The 17447-nt window shown below is 48.9% G+C and overlaps 6 protein-coding genes, 1 long non-coding RNA gene and 1 other non-coding gene across 12 annotated transcripts; 4 read left to right on the forward strand and 4 right to left on the reverse strand.

Moving 5' to 3' along the window:
- TRNAC-GCA lies at window positions 1–72 on the forward strand. Its single transcript has one exon. It is a non-coding gene; the product is annotated as a tRNA-Cys (tRNA).
- On the forward strand, window positions 29–2667 carry LOC112345619 (pentatricopeptide repeat-containing protein At3g24000, mitochondrial-like). 2 transcript variants are annotated; one of them, XM_024672764.1, is made up of 3 exons: window positions 29–147; window positions 199–281; window positions 330–2667. In XM_024672764.1, the coding sequence occupies exon 3, from the start codon at window positions 367–369 to the stop codon at window positions 2599–2601; it is 2235 nt and encodes a 744-aa protein (XP_024528532.1). In that variant the 5' UTR covers window positions 29–147; window positions 199–281; window positions 330–366; the 3' UTR covers window positions 2602–2667. The 2 variants fall into 2 exon arrangements, with proteins under 2 accessions (XP_024528532.1, XP_024528531.1); XM_024672763.1 differs by having other exon boundaries at window positions 31–147; window positions 190–281.
- Window positions 2668–2675: 8 nt separating this feature from the next.
- Window positions 2676–3571, reverse strand: LOC112345623. 2 transcript variants are annotated; one of them, XR_002992106.1, is made up of 4 exons: window positions 3489–3571; window positions 3286–3433; window positions 3140–3218; window positions 2676–3091 (listed from the first exon to the last, which is right to left on the reverse strand). It is a non-coding gene; the product is annotated as an uncharacterized LOC112345623 (long non-coding RNA). The 2 variants fall into 2 exon arrangements; XR_002992105.1 differs by having other exon boundaries at window positions 3140–3433.
- Window positions 3572–4657: 1086 nt separating this feature from the next.
- LOC9632852 (protein MICRORCHIDIA 7) lies at window positions 4658–7973 on the reverse strand. Of its 2 annotated transcripts, none has more exons than XM_024672762.1 (19): window positions 7652–7973; window positions 7525–7599; window positions 7343–7456; window positions 7188–7280; window positions 7048–7132; window positions 6912–6987; window positions 6727–6855; window positions 6572–6670; window positions 6426–6524; window positions 6226–6372; window positions 6068–6163; window positions 5970–6021; window positions 5805–5916; window positions 5629–5753; window positions 5415–5581; window positions 5159–5367; window positions 5007–5082; window positions 4822–4956; window positions 4658–4771 (listed from the first exon to the last, which is right to left on the reverse strand). In XM_024672762.1, the coding sequence occupies exons 1-19, from the start codon at window positions 7941–7943 to the stop codon at window positions 4682–4684; spliced, it is 2271 nt and encodes a 756-aa protein (XP_024528530.1). In that variant the 5' UTR covers window positions 7944–7973; the 3' UTR covers window positions 4658–4681. The 2 variants fall into 2 exon arrangements, with proteins under 2 accessions (XP_024528530.1, XP_024528529.1); XM_024672761.1 differs by having other exon boundaries at window positions 6220–6372.
- LOC9630924 (33 kDa chaperonin) lies at window positions 7967–9907 on the forward strand. Of its 2 annotated transcripts, none has more exons than XM_024672767.1 (11): window positions 7967–8095; window positions 8155–8282; window positions 8381–8452; window positions 8522–8599; window positions 8660–8782; window positions 8843–8922; window positions 9000–9069; window positions 9138–9215; window positions 9274–9411; window positions 9479–9576; window positions 9628–9737. In XM_024672767.1, the coding sequence occupies exons 1-10, from the start codon at window positions 8008–8010 to the stop codon at window positions 9533–9535; spliced, it is 912 nt and encodes a 303-aa protein (XP_024528535.1). In that variant the 5' UTR covers window positions 7967–8007; the 3' UTR covers window positions 9536–9576; window positions 9628–9737. The 2 variants fall into 2 exon arrangements, with proteins under 2 accessions (XP_024528535.1, XP_024528534.1); XM_024672766.1 differs by having other exon boundaries at window positions 7971–8095; window positions 9468–9576; window positions 9628–9907.
- Window positions 9908–10016: 109 nt separating this feature from the next.
- Window positions 10017–12400, reverse strand: LOC112345622. Its single transcript, XM_024672768.1, has 2 exons — window positions 12202–12400; window positions 10017–12125 (listed from the first exon to the last, which is right to left on the reverse strand). Exon 2 carries the CDS (start codon window positions 12123–12125, stop codon window positions 11103–11105), a length of 1023 nt encoding a protein of 340 aa, XP_024528536.1. The 5' UTR covers window positions 12202–12400; the 3' UTR covers window positions 10017–11102.
- A 352-nt stretch (window positions 12401–12752) lies between these two features.
- Window positions 12753–14354, reverse strand: LOC9630925 (pentatricopeptide repeat-containing protein At3g46790, chloroplastic). The gene is made up of 2 exons (XM_024672756.1): window positions 14004–14354; window positions 12753–13937 (listed from the first exon to the last, which is right to left on the reverse strand). Exons 1-2 carry the CDS (start codon window positions 14352–14354, stop codon window positions 12753–12755), a joined length of 1536 nt encoding a protein of 511 aa, XP_024528524.1.
- A 93-nt stretch (window positions 14355–14447) lies between these two features.
- LOC9630926 lies at window positions 14448–16403 on the forward strand. Its single transcript, XM_024672769.1, has 4 exons — window positions 14448–14701; window positions 14764–14859; window positions 14918–14951; window positions 15037–16403. The coding sequence occupies exon 4, from the start codon at window positions 15404–15406 to the stop codon at window positions 16295–16297; it is 894 nt and encodes a 297-aa protein (XP_024528537.1). The 5' UTR covers window positions 14448–14701; window positions 14764–14859; window positions 14918–14951; window positions 15037–15403; the 3' UTR covers window positions 16298–16403.
- The last annotated feature ends 1044 nt before the right edge of the window (window positions 16404–17447 follow it).

Here is a 17447-nt window from a genome sequence, read left to right on the forward strand (position 1 = left end):
GGAGGTATAGCTCAGTGGTAGAGCAATCGGCTGCAGTCCGATAGGTCACTAGTTCGATCCTGGTTGCCTCCTGGAGTGAAAAGATTTTTTTCGCGGGATGGCCATGGAGCTTGGCGTGCTTCTAGTGGGCGATGAAGAGATTTTGAGGTAATTCGTCTCTAGATTTTGGGTGTCACACCTCTATTGCAGATTGTGCAGGCATTGGCATTCGAGGATGAACTTGTTCGTTCTTGATGGAATGGAATTGGACGAAGACGGTAGCTCACAAACTCACTCCCAAGGTAGAAAAAACCAATAACGTCAAGATTGCTTCCTCATTTTCTTTTCAGGAAACATTCCATCTAAGCTGGAAGAGGAGCAACAACAATGACGATGCAGCCCAGAATCCAGCACAGAAACACCAACTCAAGCTCCAGGGAGAATTCCATCGCTGCCTACGAAGAACTCAAGCAGCGGGGTGTGAGACCGAGCATCGGGGTGGTGCTGGAAGCTCTCAAGCAATGCAAGAACAGCAGGGACATAGAAACCGGCAGAAGAATCCACAGGGACGCCCTCGTCACCGGGGACTACTCCAACATCTTCGTGAGGAACGTCTTGAGCGACATGTATTGCAAGTGTGGGAGCCTGCCGGATGCTCGTCAAGTCTTTGAGAGCATGGAGTACCGCGACGTGGTGTCCTGGAACTCCATCATCCTTGGCTACGCCCAAGCCGGAGACTCCAGCACCGCTCTAAAGCTCTTCTCGCGGATGCAGAACGAGGCCACTTGCAAGCCAAACTCGGTCACGCTTCTCGCCGCTCTGAAGGCCTGCTCGAAGCTGGCGGAGCGAGCACAGCACGAATGCTTAGACAAAGTGAGATCGATCCACTCGGTCGCTCTCCATCGGATCGAGAGAAAAAAAGAGGAGAGCGAGCTGGAGCTCTTTCTCGCCAGCAACTTGGTCCATATGTATGCTAGATGCGGCAGTATGGTGGAAGCTCGCGGCGTGTTTGACAGCATGAAGAGACACGACGTGGTTTCCTGGACAGCGATCATCCTGGGATACGCTCACGCCGGCAACGCAAAGTTGGCTCTGGAGTTTTTCGAGCTCATGCAAGCTCGGGGCTTTCTCCCGGATCGTGTCACGGTTCTCGCTGCACTCAAGGCCTGCGCTGTTCTAGCTGAGAAGGAGGAAGCCAGGCTGCTGGGTGGAAGATTTATCAAGCTCGAGTGCCTGGAACGGGGACGAGCTCTCCACTCGCAGATCACTCGAGCTCATGGAATGGATTGGAAAGACACGGTCTTGGCGACTGCGCTGGTGGATATGTACGCCAAGTGTGGCAGCCTGGTGGAAGCTCGAGAAGTCTTCGATGGAATGAAGCAGCACGACGTGGTTTCGTGGACTGCGATGATATCCGGCTACGCTCAAGGTGGCGATGGCGAGCTGGCTCTCGAGTTCTTCTCCCGGATGAAGGAGCACGGCTGCGTTCCAGATGCCGTCACCTTTGTGGCTGCGCTGCAAGCCTGTGGAAGCCTGGCGGCGCTGGAGAGTGGAAGAGAGATCGAGGCTCAAGTCAGGGGTGCTGGACTGGGAACCAATCTCGTCGTCGCGAATGCGCTGGTCGATTTCTACGGGAAGTGTGGCTGCATGGAGGACGCTCGGGAGGTGTTTGAGCTAATCCCGCGAAAGGATCTGGTATCGTGGAGCTCTCTCGTGACGGGATACAGCAGCCAGGGCGACACAAGAAGCGTTTTTGAGCTCCTCGAGAGGATGGAGAGGGAGGAGAGACACTTGCAGCCGGACGAGATCATGCTCCTGTCGATCCTCACGGCTTGCAACCACGCGGGTCTCGTCGAGCAAGGCAAGAGATACTTCTCGTCTCTACGATCGCCGACTGTTCAGCACTACACCTGCATGATCGATCTCCTCGGACGAGCGAACCATCTCGACAGTGCTGTGGCGTTGCTGCGATCCATGCCCTTTCCTCCCAACGAAGTCACCTGGACAACACTGCTGAGCTCCGCTCGAAAGTGGAAGAACGTCGGAGTTGGACGCATGGCCTTCGAGGCCCTCGTGAAGCTGGACGATACAAACTCCTCAGCCTACATTCTCATGTCGAGCATCTACGCAAGCGTCGGCAACTGGGACGAGGCCGCCAGAGTCCGAGCTTTGAGGATCAAAGCCGGGGCCTGGAAGAGGGAGCCCGGATTGAGCTCCTGGACTGACAGCTCCACTGGAAGAGTACACAAGTTCTCGGCCGGGGACGCCAAGCACCATCCACAGGGCGAAGAGATCCACTTCAAGCTCGATCATCTCTTGTCCAGGATGAAGCTCCAGGCCGGTTATGTTCCCCGCCTCTCGAGTGTTCTAGCAAACGTGCCCGACGAGGAGAAGGAGTGGGCTCTTTGCGGGCACAGCGAGAAGCTGGCCATAGCCTGTGCCCTCGTCAACTCGGCTCCAGGGACGGCCATTCGCATTGTCAAGAACCTGCGGGTGTGTGATGACTGTCATGAGGCTACTGCTTTGATCTCCAGGCTCGAGGGGAGGACCATCGTTTGCAGGGATGCTGTTCGTTTCCACAGGTTCGTGGATGGAAGTTGCTCGTGTGGAGGCTTCTGGTGATATTGAATCTTATGTGTGTTCATGTGTTTTCCTTGTTTTTAGAATACACTTGCTATTATCTTTGAACAAAATCCTTAAGAAGGAGAATATATTACTAAAACTCGATAGTCCAATTAATTAAATCTTGTTCGAGGATGACTCTCATGGTTTCTCGGTCCTGGTAGAAAGAAAAACCAAACAACCTTCGTAAATTGACGAACCGAGAGAGATGCCGTCAAGGTGAGCCTCAGTACTGCATCAATGTAGTCTTCGCTGCTCATAACGAAAGAGAAATAGCTCGTCTTGCGCCTGTGTTCATTCTTTGGGCAGCTGCTAGCTTGTGCACTTTTTCAGCTTCAAATACCCCAGAGTCAATCAGATCCACCACTTGTGGAACTTCGGCGTCGTCTGCTTCATTCGAGACTGTCCCGAGCCACCACTGACCTCTCTTTTGAGGACCGAGTAGCTTCTTTCAGGGTATCGAACGCAGTTGTATGTCCTCGACTTTTAGCTAGTAACAAAGCTATTAAAATGCAAGTAAAGCGAATGTGATATACACCTTTTGAAGCCATTTCCTCATCCTTGGATGACGAGCATTGTTTTTAACTTCGAAAAATCCCCTCGAGCATAAAGTCCACCTACAGGAGTTCCGTGCGTGTGTACAAACAAAAATAAAATTAAAAAAACGTTTTGACAATTGCTTACTCGTTTCGGCATTTCTCCATTGGCACCCACGGTCGTGGAACGCTTAAATCCGACGTGCGTTCTTGAACAGCAAGAACGAACTCTTTCATCGATGGGCATCTATTTCCTGGAATCGTTTGCAGAGGAGGTGCAAAAGTATACCAGCTCGCTGTTTCATTCAAGAACAAATGTGTTAAACCGAAAAAGAAAGACCACAAGCGCACCTTGTAATCAATCCCAAGCTGTAGAGCGAAGAATCAAGAGGCGTAAGGTTGCGAACAGCTAGACCATCCTTTTCATATTGTCTCTGCAGAAAAACGTACACTTAAGAACCGAAAAATCAGCGCGTCGTCCCATTTGAAAAACGCCTCCAGGAGTTTCACCTCAAAGCCCCGCCATAAAATTAGCACCGAAATCCATCCCGACGAGACAAGCGATGCCAGAGATGCTCGCTGCAAAGACGGCTTCGTAAATTATCCATGAAACTATAATATGTGAGGACAGAGAGCAGCGTGAGAGAAGCATTACTGTGCTCACTGCTCGTTACCACGGGGACCACTGGAGCAAGACTTCAAGACATGATCAGTGATCGTCTCGGTCATGAAGCTCCTGCTATAAAATCACCCCTCGTAGAAACAACAGGGCTTTCAAGTGCGTTTTACCTGCAAGAACTCGGCAATCTCCTATGTTAGTTGAAGCAAGGAACTAAGCAAAGAGAGCGAGAAGAAAAACGGCCTCTCCCATGAGAACGTACCTTTGATTCTTCTTTTGACGCGAACTTCATCCTCGGAAGGATCTCGCTTTCGCTGGTGAGGAGGAACGTATTTAGCACTTGAGGTTTGCTCCGGCTCACCCTCCAATTCAACTAGATTGCTCACCGGACTCGCGCCATCGGAATCCTCATCCTTGCCCCTAGAGTTCCACGAGCATCAAGCTAGAGCACATAGATCCTGCATGATAAATAGAGGAAGCTTACCAAGCCATTTGGAAGGCATGGAAAATCACCCCATGGGAAATCCACATAGCCTTGACATCGACTGAGGAAGATAGATCTCGCCTGTTTTCTGCCATGCAGTCGAGCGTTACTTTGGAAACACTAGGCAGATTCCGCAATCGTAATAGGATCGCTCGACGAAACAGATTTTAAAAGCGATTGCTACCTGGTAAACGTAGCCTCGAGTGATGGCTCCTTCCCTGTCAAGGAAAACACCATCGCGAAGCGAAGGAATGAAGCTGCAGCCAAAAAATAAAATAAAATAAAATAACAAATAAATCAAAGCAAAACAACTTTGTATCAAAGCTTAGCTTACGAACCCTGCGAGATAAGTTTTGAGTATTTCCTCTCTTGCACTGGCCTCCCCTCGTTTAGAAGAAAAAACTTGGAGAGAAAAAATATAGAAAAACAGAAAACCATATATTAACTAATTATAGCATCTACTTTCACTCCAAGTTTCTCCCGGAGAAACTTGTTCTCCTTCTCCAGGATTTTCTTCTCGCTCTCCAGTGTCTGTTGCGCACACTCTTTAGAACAACAAAGAATAATATGACTAGACAAACCTTGAGCTTCTTCCTAATTTCAGCATCATCAAGGACGCGCTGCTTCTTCTCTTCCTCGAGCTCTCGCTTGTATTTGTTGCACTCCTCTAGCAGCCCACTCTGTACAAAAGCTAACTCCATTTCAAGCCGATGAACCTGTAACAATGCAAATCAGAGAGGGAAAGGGAGAGAGGGACGGAGAGTACCGTTTCTTCCAGCTCCTGTGTTCGAGCAACCCCTACTTCTAGCTGTGCATTTCCGGCTTCCTCCAGCCTCTCCATTCTGAACGGGAGACTGAAAGTGAGTTTTGAAGGCAATAAAATAAAATAAAATAAAATAAAAACAAAAATTCACAAACCGGGTAGCTAAAACGTTCGTCTCTTCCTCTAGCTCCCTCAGCTGATGATCCGTTGGTTCGACCTGTTCCTCAGCTTCAAAGTCATCGAGTATCAGAGAATCCTTTGCTGTCGCTACTGGTACTACAGCTACGGCAGATTCCTTAGATTTGGATGGGACATGGGGAACTGGCTTTGGTTTTGATGGGATTGTTTCCTTTGGCTTCGCAAACTGCATATTACTAAGTTAATGCTGCTCATGAGATTTGCACCACATACCCGGCTTCCAACGTCCACTTCATCGACAGCATTTGGATCCCTGAAGGCCTTCTTTGCCTGTATCTTGGCCTTTCGAGGAAAAGCTTCTTTCACTGGCCTCTCATCTTCATCGTCTGAAACTTCCGAGGATGATGATGAGCATCTTCTAGAACTCCTGATGGCTTTGTCTAAAACGAAGAAACATCATTCTGGTGCTGAAGGTAAAAAGTCCTACCTTGGAGACGATCAGCTCTCCGTGGTCGATATAAAATCTCGTCCTCATGCATCGTCTTCCTTTTCTTGGTAGCAGAACCAGTAGCAGGAGGTCCCTGATATCCCACCTTCTGGCAGTTGTTATTCCTGCATAGAAAACCATTAAGAAGAACAAACGGCAACAAGGGGAGTGCTAACCAGAATTTCTTCTGCATAAGTTGCAGCCGATGCTCAAGTCGTTGAAGAACGGGTGTCCTTTCAAATCCTTGTTTGTCATGAGCAGGTTCCACAAAATTTGCCTCCAAAACTCCTAAACCACCAGAAAAAAATGTAAGAGACCAAAATAAAAACTGCAAAACTCACCAATGACACCTCGTCCTTGACTGCTCGACGAATTCCATATTCTCCAGAATGGCTGTTACAGATCGAATGAGAAAAGAAGCTTGCGAGCCATTGGCTACCTTTATAAGCCGATTTTTGTGATAGACATTGAATCCTTGCACATCTATGTGCTCACGGGCATCCTTTAGAAAACCGAGGTGTACTTTTGCAGACATCTGCACCCAAAAGACGCATGATCTCAAAGGGAAACAAAAAGAAAAGAGATGCCCACGTTTACCCCGTTTTGTCCATCCTTTTGAGGCTTGTAAACAAGCTCCTCAATGTGCATTACGTCGCTCAGGATATTATGGTGTTTGATCTCCTGGTTTCGAAGGGTGATCTTGAAGTTCTTTGGCAGATGCAAGTACAAAATCGAAGCATATATCTGCAGAACCAAATGGATGAATTTATGACAGCAAAACACATGTTCTTTCTCACCCTGAGAGAATTTTGGTACAAAAAGAAGTGCTTCGCACTGGGATATTTTTCCGCCATATCACGTTGAGAATCATCACGGCCGCCCCTGATTTGAATGTCCTTGAAGGAGGTCAGTGAAGCAAACCAAAAACAATTTCAAAGCATACTTGAGGATCTGATTCAAAGTCTAGTTCCAGCCGCTGCTGCTCATCCTCCCAGAGATTGTAGATAATGATTCTAGTACCTTGGCCCTTAATTTTCTTGAACTAGCATCACAGAGAGACACATAACTTAAGATTGGATGTAGATCCAGAGTGCTTACTTGGCTGCGAATCGATTCTTCAGACTGATAAGGACTCCATTTCGTGATCGCGTCCATGCGATATTTCCAATCCTGATGTGTGCCTCGTTGGACCTCTTTCAGCTCACCCCCGTGCTCTTCGTAATCCAGCTGCAATCAAGAACAAGGTGAATTCACACCCCAGAGAATTTCTCTATTAAGAGTACCGTAGGAACTATGATGTCCTGCTGCATTGTGTCACGCAGGAAACTGTAGGAGAGGAACCCGACACTCCGTGTAGGCCTGTATCAAACGTAAAGAAGAATGGGAAATGGGAAATACTTTGGCAACCAACTCTTATACCTGCCGCCTCTCTTTGCATTCGATTTCGAAAAAACGATGACATCAGCACCCAGGCGCATGGTACTCGTCTTAAAACCGTTTCCATCTGAATAGATTTCCAAACTGAGATGGAGAAAGAGAAAACGAAATAGAGCACATACATTGTCCAATCATGTTAGCGGCTTTATCCTTCGCAGAGTACCCAAAGGACATGCATTCTCGCAAACGCTCCTGGGTCATTCCTCCGCCGTTATCTGGATCAACAAACAAAGCGTTGCTGCAAGAAGAAAACACAGCTAGAAAACATCTTGCGAACCTTCAAAGAGAAGCATTGGCGAGCCATCAACCGGATTCTTGAGAACGTTGATGTTGACAAACGTCGCTCCATTTTGAGCCTCATCGAGCGCATTGTCCAGCAGCTCCGCTATGGCTGCGAACCGAGCAAGAGATCACAGATTAAAACACAAAGAAGAAAACTAGCAAGACTTTTCTAAGTACCGCCGAGAGCCCACTTGTGGCTTGTTGCATTGGAATGGAGGAACTTTGGATGCATGCGTACGTGATCCATGCTAGCTACACAGCAAAAGAGAAAGGATTGATCGCAAACAATCGAAACAATTACTACCTGGCATTGTTTGCGCGCCGGAACCGTCGTAATCTCCAGCCTTCCAAAACTGGCGACAGCGATTCGGCCGCGGGGCACTGACGACGGCGTCATCGTCCGGGGAGGCATCGTTCGCGTTGGGCAGAAAATCGAGAAAATCGGCGGGCATGTCCTCGATCTTCGGCTTCTTGCGCTGATCGTCGTCGCCTCCGATCCCGCCGGCTCCTCGTTTCCTCAAATCCGTGGCGATACCTGTGATCCGGCTGGGACCGGCGCCACCAGCATTGCGCTCTTCCTCCTCCTCCACCGCCATGCGATCGCCCGCAAACCCTATCGACGAGAATGGTTTTTATTCCATTTCGTGGTTTTAAGGGCTTATGGCCTTGCCGAGATTTTTCGTGCGGCATTTCACTCTGGGCGGACGTGGGCGTTTCGCGTTGCCACTGAACACTCGACCCATTGCTGGTATGTCGATGATCTTCTCATTCTTCCCTCGATCTCGAGTAATTCTCGAGCTTCTATAGAGGATTTTCAAAAGGGTCGCTCTACATGGCCTTGGGGGAGCTACAGCGTTGTTGGAGATCGCGTTCCAGTGGCTCCGATTGGTTTAAGCTGCGATCGGATCCTACATTGCGTATCGGAGAGCGACGAGGTTCTCTTTTTCTAATTCCTCGGCGCGTCTTGTTCTTAGTTTTTTTTGAGAATCTTTCGTCAATGTTCTTAGTTTTTTTTTGAGAATCTTTCGTCCAGGTATCAGTGGTCAGTGTCACAGCGACCAGTGTTGTCCGAGAAGCCCAGCGTCGCTTTTCCACTTCCCGAGCGGTACGATCAGAGCCAAATTGTTATTCTCATTCCTTCCGTAGTTTTCATCCTTTGTTCTTCTTGTTCCAGGCAACTGTGATTCTCGGACAAACTTTGATGGCAACACTTCTTCTCCACGCCATTGAAGCCGCTGCCGAGAATATAAAGGTGGCCATTTTGTTTGCTTGCTTAGCCTCTGTTTTCGTCTCCTTCTCATTCAAGTTCTAGATCACGATTGCTGGAAGCGGTGGACCACTTGGAGGAATCACAGCAATCGGCTCAAACACCGGGCTTGTCAAAGGCTATGTGGATTTCCCAAGGAGTGATTTTCCATGCCTTCCAAATGGCTTGGTAAGCTTCCTCTATTCGCAGTCTTGCTTATAATCGTCTCCTATAATCTATGTGCTCCAGCTTGATGCGCGTGGAACTCTTGGCGAGCGTGGCAACTTAACAGTCACGCTCCACAATTCTTCGTGGAAGAGACTTAAAGTGTATGCTTCGTTTTTGCTTGTTCTTCTTTCTAAGTTTTTTCCTTCTAAACCACAGCTTTTTGACACCGGGGTTATAGGAGGCCTGTGCAACTCTCTCGAGGAAATATATCAAAAGGAGTCGAGACTTATCTTGCAGAAGCTCGGAAGGTAGGCTTTCACGTCACGAAAACAACTTTGTTTTGCTTGTTCTCTTTTGATTTTGTTCTTGGCTGCAGCTTCATTCCTTTGCTTCGTTTGGTGTTTTCCTTGACAAGCAAGGAACCATCACTTGTGCTCGAGGCTACGTTTACCAGGTAGAGAACGCTCTTAAAAATTTAAAAGCGATTCCAAAACGTTTTACTTGAGTTCCAGGCTCTGCCCAGTGTTTCCAAAATGACGCTCGACCGGATGGCGAAAAACACGCGAGATCTTCCTAAGTGGAACATAAACGCTGACGAGATTTGCGAGCTCCTGTTCCAAGGAATTGGCCGTGGCGAGACCATCCGCACGGTGAGCGAAATCTTCTCAAGTGTTCCTCTCCTCGTAAAACTTCTTACGCCTTGCAGATAAATCCTAGATTCGGTCCTTGCGGCCTAGAGATGAAACAGCGCATACTGGAGAACGAGATCTCTAGCAAGGGATTCTGGCAGATTCGACAGGCACTCAAGTCAAAAGGTGGTTTGTTTCTTTCGTTGTTTCTCGAATCATGGCGTTTAATCTTTGTAGGCTACATTGAGGCATTTTGTGACGCTTGCGGTGAAGAATACCGATTTACAGAGGATGAATTGGGAGAGCTGATTGGTAAAAGCATCAGCGACAGTGAAGAAGAAGAGTGAATCATACAAAGTTCAGCTTGTCAATACGTTTTCTTCCAGATCTTTCTGTAAAGAATATGCTTTGGGAAAGAGCATCAAAGTCATAATCGAGTGGGAAAAAACCAGCGCTGAAAGCACCCAGGGCCTAACACTCCAGCGACGGAATACGAATAAAATTTTCCTTTTATAAACGTAAGAATCACACCAGTTAAGATTCTCAAAGCGCTCCAGCTTTTCCTTTGATCTCAAGCCATCGCTTTGCAATCAGCCTCCTAAAAGAAAGAAGAAAGATAAAAGAAAAAAAAAAACACTATAGCTTCGATTCGATGGACGACTCTCGATATCTCCATCACACGTCTTAAATGCCAACAGCTGGTTTCGAATCCGTGCTCGTCCAGAGAGCAACACAGCGATCACCTTTTGATCCTGTCCAAAGTTCCAAAGTCCAATCCCCAGATGTAAACAACTCGGAAGAAAAAGCCCCCCATCCCATCCCATCCATCCCATAGCCTCTTCGTCGTCTCGTCTCGTCTCGTCACCAATGTGTGTCGCTTTCCTGTGGCACCACTGCCGTGGAGTGAAAAAGTCGTCCAAGCTCTCTCGTCCCCGCTAAAGCTGTCGACGAGAAATCGCCTCTCCATAAACGCCGTGCCGCATTTTGTCGTGTGATTCACTTCAGCCTGAGCTAATCCTTCAGACTTTCTCCACTGATCGTAGAAAACAAGTCACTGCCCTGTAGCGTGCTCTCCTGCCTCCACTTGTACTCGTAGCAAATGGCTACCTGGCAGCAGCAGCAGCAGCAGCAGCATCATCCCTGGTCGCCCACGATATCCATTTGTTTTCTCCTCCCTATTAGCACCATCTATGTCGCCTGTTCCCGAGGCGTATAGCCAGCGCCGCCTTGATCCTGCTGTTGATAGCTTGGAACAATTCTTACTTAATCCCACAATCTGAGGAGGAGAGAGAGCGAGAGAAAAAGAACCCCTGCGCTGCGCCTGCCTGCGACTGCCTGTGCACTCTATCCCATAAGAAAACCTGTTCTGCTTCCCCTGTTATCTAGCTGCCTCCGGCCTATATATCTGGAGCACGGGAGTAACACGCGACGGATGATCCAAATCCGGATTCCAGGAGAACTTACTTCCTCCTCCCCGAAGTTTGAATGGACGTAGCTTATAAGTAGTGTTGGATCATATCTTATCATCACCAAAGAATATGAGAACCACAGCAGTTTTCCCAATCGAAGCTTGTTAAGTACCTTGGTTTGTTTGTTTCTTTCGTGTAGCTCGTCAGCACGCACGGCGCGTACCTCTCCAACCCGAAACTGTACACAGGATTTTCCCCTCCCCTCCCCTCCTCTCCTCTCCTTCTTTCGCTTTGGATCCTCGATCAGGTGAAGATGCGACGAAGTTGATTGCAGATCTTCTCCCTGAGCTGGCCAAGCGCTTTCGAAAGGCCGCACGGTATCCTTTGCCTCCGAAACCAGGAAGTGCGCTTCTTCTTCTTCGTGGCAATGGGAGGAGGAGGCGACGGCAAGCCCAAAGCAAAACTCGTCTCGCTCAGAGCCAAAACCTGTTGTGTGGAGGCCGCTGCGGAAGGACCAACCAGCTCAACGAAACAAGCGTTGCTGTTCCTTGTAAACGCCTTCTCGGTCGTAGCACAGCCCGCATTGTCTTCAGCACGGGTCACGCTGCATGAAGCGAGCTCGAGCAGCGCTGCGTCCTCTTTGTCACCTTCCGCCACCGGATCCAAGCTCACGATGCCCGTTTCGGAGTGTAACGCAGGCTCCTCGTCGGCCTGCTTGACTTCCACAAGCTCCAGATGTTGGCACTCCTCTTCAATTAGCCTGTCAGCTTCCCCGGGATTGTCTACGTCACAAAGGCTGGCGGCGGTGGCTTTCTCCAAACTGAAAGCACCGCCCTTGGAGGAGCACAAATCTTCCGGAGCCATCGCGATGCCGCCATCTTCGTGAGAGAAATCCGACTTTAAGCCTTCCTCCGCGATGTCACGCATGATATGGCTCTCGGACAGCCAAATCGTGTGGCCATGGATCTCTATTCCTTTCACCCAATCGCTCCATCTTCGACCCCCTCCGCCACCGCCGCCGAGCCGCATTGCCGGTCTTTGGGGCCGCCCCTGGCTTATAACAATGTACCTGTTCGCCGGCCTCTCGGGCGCCGCTACCACACTCCTGGAGCTCATGGACATCTTAAATTGGCGCTCCTCCCTTATCTTCTCGATCTGAGGCCCAATGCTGATGAGCGCGATCACGCACAGCGCCGTGGACATGAGCAGCGGCGTGAAGAAGAGGACGATGTGGAACAGGGGCGTGGTGAAGAGCAGGATGAGGAGCCCCGCGAGGATAGGGTGGCTCCACAGCAGCGACACGATCTCCAGCACCACGATAGCCATCTGCGAGCGAGCAAGAATGGAGCGTGAGTCCGCGCAAGTCTAGGCGTGGAATTTCGATCGATCGAGGGAAATTTACCAGATGACGCAAGAATTTCCGGCGCAAGGAAGAAGAACCGGCGCATCTGACGATCAAATCCGCCGCCGCTGCGCCGCCGTCGGGCAAATCGCCCTATCGCGCCTCCTTTCTTTGGAGCCGCGCTAGCGCCATAGCTCTCCCCTCTCTATGAAATGCGAGAGAAAAGAAAGAATAGAACTTGCAAGTATAACCCTTCCTCTCCACGTCTTCTCTGGCCGCAGCATTTACACTGGAGTCCTTGGCCCGGTGTCCTACATTGGGTGCATGGACGCATGGGGCATCATACCTATGGCGTTTGTGCGCCATCCATCGACCCAGTCGCATGTGCGCCGTATGAGGCGCCATGATGGCCATGATGGAGACCATGTATGGTAGCCACTCACCGGCTGATGCCGGTCGGTGGGGTGGGTGAAACCGGCATCAGACGCGTGACCCACGGTTAAAAAAAAAGCTACCTAGCAGGGGGACAGTTTCTGTAGCAGCCCTAAATTCGGGCATTTTCTCAAGAAAGAAAATGCCCTAAACCGGCATTTGCAGCAAATGCCGGTTTATCACCTATTTACCCTCAGGTCTTCCATGTGGCGGTTAAGCGCCAGGAGCCTCTCACGGACTTGTTTGGATTCCAGCTCTAGGGTTTCTTTGCTCACGGCATCCATCGCCCAGCTCTTCCCCAGGCGCCGCTCCTTCATGAGCTTGCGGACCTTGTCCAGCTCATCCAGCCGTCCGGCTGCCGCGTGGAGATTGGACAGGAGAATGTAGGGCCCCGATTCGTCGGGCTTGAGCTCGATCACCTTTAGGGCAGCCCTCGTCCCGCGCTCGGTGTCGCCATGGATCTTGCAAGCGCCCAGCAAGCTCCTCCAGATCACGGCGTCGGGCTCCACCGGCATGGCGGCGATCAGGCGCTCCGCCTCCTCCAGCTTCCCGGCCTTGCCGAAGATCTCCACCATGGCGCTGTAATGCGCGCGGCGGGGCTCGATTCCGTGCTGGGATCGCATCGACAGGAGGAAATCCCAGGCCTCATCCACCAGCCCGGCGTGGCTGCACGCTTGCAGCACCACGCAGAAGCTGATCCAGTCGGGCGGCATCGCGATCTTGGCGAAGAGATCCAGCGCCTCGGTCACACGGCCGTTTCCCGCGTAGGCCGCCAGGATCGTGTTCCAGGAGACGATGTTCTTGCTCGGCACAGCATCGAAGATCCTCCTCGCCTCCTCCACGCAGCCGCATTTGCCATACATGTTGATCAGAGGATTGGCGACCTGGAGCATCGCCTCGAATCCACAGGCTTTGATCCTGGCGTGCAAGATCCGGCCCTTGTCTAGAGATTGCCTCATCGCAAACGCGGCGAGGAGGCCGCTGTAGCTCATCTCGTCCGCCTCGATTCCTTCCTGGTCGAGGCGCCGGAAGATATCCAGCGCTTGCCGCGCTTGCCCTGTCCGGGCATACGCGGTGATCATCGCGTTCCAGGAAACGACGCTCTTCTCCTCGAGTCGATCGAAAAGTTCCCTGGCGCGGCGGAGGAAGCCGCATCGCGCGTACATGTTGAAGATCGCGGTGGCCGCGACGGTGTCGGCATCAAACCCCAGCGCCACGATCCGGGCGTGGATCGTCTGGCCCTGCGCGAGGAGCTCCAGGCGAGCGCACACGCCGAGAATCTCGACCAGGACGATGCGATCGGCTGGCTCGCCGTGAAGATCCATCTCCCGGAAGAGCCGCAGCGCCGCCGCGTCGTGCCCGTTCTGGGCATATGCCGCGATCATGAGCGTCCAGGAGAAGACGTTGCGATCAGCAATGCGATCGAACACCGCGCGCGCGATCTCGGCCGCGCCGCACTGGCCATACATCTGGACGAGGAGATTGGCGAGGAATCGATCGTCACCGTGGCCGCGATCCACAATGTGCTGGTGGATGCGCTTGCCCTCGCCGAGCAATTGCCGACTCCCGCAGAATCTCATGAGGAACTCGTACATGGTGAAAGTAGCGCCGCACAGGAATTCGTCCAGGCGATCGGGAGTGAAGCCCTTCTTGGGGCGGCCTTGGAGAATGCATCCTCCTCCACGATTGTGGGAGGAATACTGCTGGTGGCTCGATGACTTGGATCCTGCCGTGTTGAAAATCGCGCACGCTGCCATAGGATGAGGACTCCACTGTATCATGCATAGGAGAAACTCCCACTCCAAGAACCCTAATCCTAAAGGCGGCAAAAGCTTGAGTTTTAAAACGCAAACTTTTGGCGGGCGAGGCTAGGGTTTGGAAATATTTTGGGGCAAGAGAAAGAAAGATGAGCGCTCGACGGGGCCGGAGAAGGAATGCCGCCACTGCGCCATCGCCTGCATCGCCGCTGGCGCCTTCTTCTCCCGTGAAGAATGTCTCCGATCTCGCCGCCTTGCGAGCTTGCTTGGATTCTCGGATCGAGAGCCTGCGCGCCGATGCGGACAAGATCCAGGCGGCTTGTGGCAAGGAGCTGGAATCGACACGCCAGAAGCTCAGGAAGCGAGTGGAGGTAAGCAGTCGCTGAGCTAGCTATGCCGATCGTGCTGCGGTGGGATGAAACTTCTTTCACAGGCAGAGCAGGAAGAGGCGGCAAAGCGCGCCGATGCGGCCAATCGGGCGTGGAAGATCTTTGCAACGGAGTACGAGGAAGATCTCCTGGATATCGAGGTAACACATAGCTGGAAATATTTCTTGTTTGTTTCTTTTGACATTCTTTTGCTAGCAGAACACGTACAAGGAGCTTGCCGCAAAGTTCCAGCGTAAGATCCAAATTCTTGACATAGTTTGCTGTGACGAGCAAGATCTAACAAATGTTTCCATTGTTCTTCTCTGTTCCCCTTGCAGCTACAAAGGCGCCTTGCAGTGAGGTCGTAAAATCGGCCGAGGACCAGATCGAAAGCCTTCGTCGCAAGTATGTGAGAGCTGGATTATAGCCTTCGTTTTTCTGATCGATGGTCACCATGATCGATTCCTATTCTTTTCCTTTGCTACATAATCTCTCATCCGCTACTCTACAGGTTTTCTGAAAATAAAACCTTCACAGATCGAGCTTCTCTCATGGTTGGATTTTCTTCGCATTTTTTTAACGTTCTTATTGGCACCCAACAAAAAACTGACATGTGGCATTTGGGCGCGCTGACATGGCACTTTATTGGTGCTGGATTGTCTTGCTGTGACCTTTTAAAAATCTCTGGCCTTGCTTCTATGGAAGATGAATCTCCACGACCTAATAATGGAGGCATTGCCCGAGGATGCCCTGGCGGAGGAAGAGGAGAGCCACAGCGACGATGGAGTACCGATTCTCTTCCAGGGATGGCGATCCACTCCGAATTTCGTGACGAATTCCTCGTCCAGGCCGCTGATCAGGTTCGTCGATGGCGTGGATCTAGATTCAGGGAGCCAGGACGCCGCTGCCGCCGCGGCTCCTCCTTATCTGGCAGACATCGCTTTGGATCACGCGTCCTTCTCAGCGATCGCAGCGGAATTCGAGCAGAATTTGCAGGAGGCGGATCGACACCGCGGTGCCAGGGTTTCTCCGGATGATCGTCGAGAAATTCCCAACCATTGCTTATCCGGGGCTGATCGGGAGGATATGAGGCCCAAGATGGGATCGTCGGATAGATGGGTTGTGATGAACGTTGGGGGCATCCGGTGGACAACTACGGTGGAGACTCTATGCATGGATTCCGGATCCATGCTCGCTGCCTGGGTGCTCCGGTACCGCAGCGACGAGGAGGAGGAGCTGCGAATCGATCGAGATGGCAGCCGATTCGCTCATGTCCTGAATTACCTCAGGGAGGGGACGCTGTGGCTGGAAGATTTGCCATCACTCAGAGGAATCTACGAAGAGGCAAAGTTCTACCAGCTCAAGGGACTCAAAGCTCTTTGCGAGGAAAGGATGCTCGAGGTGGAGGCCAAACACGCGGCCGAGTCCAAGAGGCGGAAGGAGGAGATCGAGGAGGCTCTCAAGGGAGCATTCTTTCGGTGGGAGAGAGATCGAGCGTACCACTTTCCCAAAGGAAAGAACGACGTGCTAGCGATTTTGCGAGGCAGACGACTGGGTATAAGCGAGCCACCAAGATTCGACATGAACGAGGACTTTTAGAATTTCTTGTGTTCTCTCATAGATCCAATTTCGATAGGTCGTGAGTGTAATTTTTCTTATTGGTGCATACCTGAAATAAATGATATTCAACTAGTTAAATGAACAATTTTTTCTCAAATAATTAATAATGTTTAAGTTTAAACAAGGAAGGTTTCTTATAATTAATAAAGTTAATTTATTTTTTTATCACAATTCATATATTAAATTTCAAGGTCTGTCATTTGTAACATTATAATATAAACTATTTATAATCAAATATAATTATAAATGTTCTGATATAAAGTTTTAAATATTAAAAAAACATAAAGAAGAAATATTTTCTTCCATTTTATCAATATAAAAATAGCAATTACTCAAATTTATGTATTGACTGCATGTGAATTTTTAAAACTGTTTCGAATGCTTGAAAAAAGCTATATACCACACAATGATGAAGATTATCACCTTGCATTTAGGTATAAAACTTTTGGTTACCTTAATTTTTAAAAGATTTTTAATATATTATCTTGAAAAAACACTAAACCTTTTAGTAACACGATTATTTTACATTTTCACCAACCAATGATAAAGATTTATATTTATTAAATCTCAAATATTTTATTTACATAATTTAAATTTTTATATTGTGAAATAAGATACCAAAAAAATATATTTATTATAATTAAAAAATATAAAAATATATTAACTGAGAAATAAAATAACTTCCTACTTTATATTTCCAACAAAAAAATAAATAAATTAAAAATATAATAAAAAAACAAACTACTACAAAACTAAAAACTAAGTAAAAAAGATATTTGTATTTACTAGTTAGCTCTTACAAATTGAACATCAATATTTTCAATTACTTTAAAAAATACCATCTTAAAATTTATTTATTAAAAAATAATAAATTTATTTTATAAATAATTAAAAAATTAATATATAATTTAATCTATAAAGTATAATTACATTTTTCCTGTAAAATCTCATATAAATTTTTAAAATACAATTATTAAAATTCATATCACCTAATAAAATTGAAAAATGTTACATTATATAACCATGAAAGTTCATTTAGTTCTAGATGAATAGTGTAAAAGAAGTTAAAGGAGAAATTATAAATTGAATTATGTTATATATATAAGGTTTAAGTATAAGTGTATAGTTT

The sequence above is a fragment of the Selaginella moellendorffii genome, unplaced genomic scaffold (assembly GCF_000143415.4).
Source record: "Selaginella moellendorffii unplaced genomic scaffold, v1.0 SELMOscaffold_9, whole genome shotgun sequence".
NCBI classification, from domain to species: domain Eukaryota; kingdom Viridiplantae; phylum Streptophyta; class Lycopodiopsida; order Selaginellales; family Selaginellaceae; genus Selaginella; species Selaginella moellendorffii.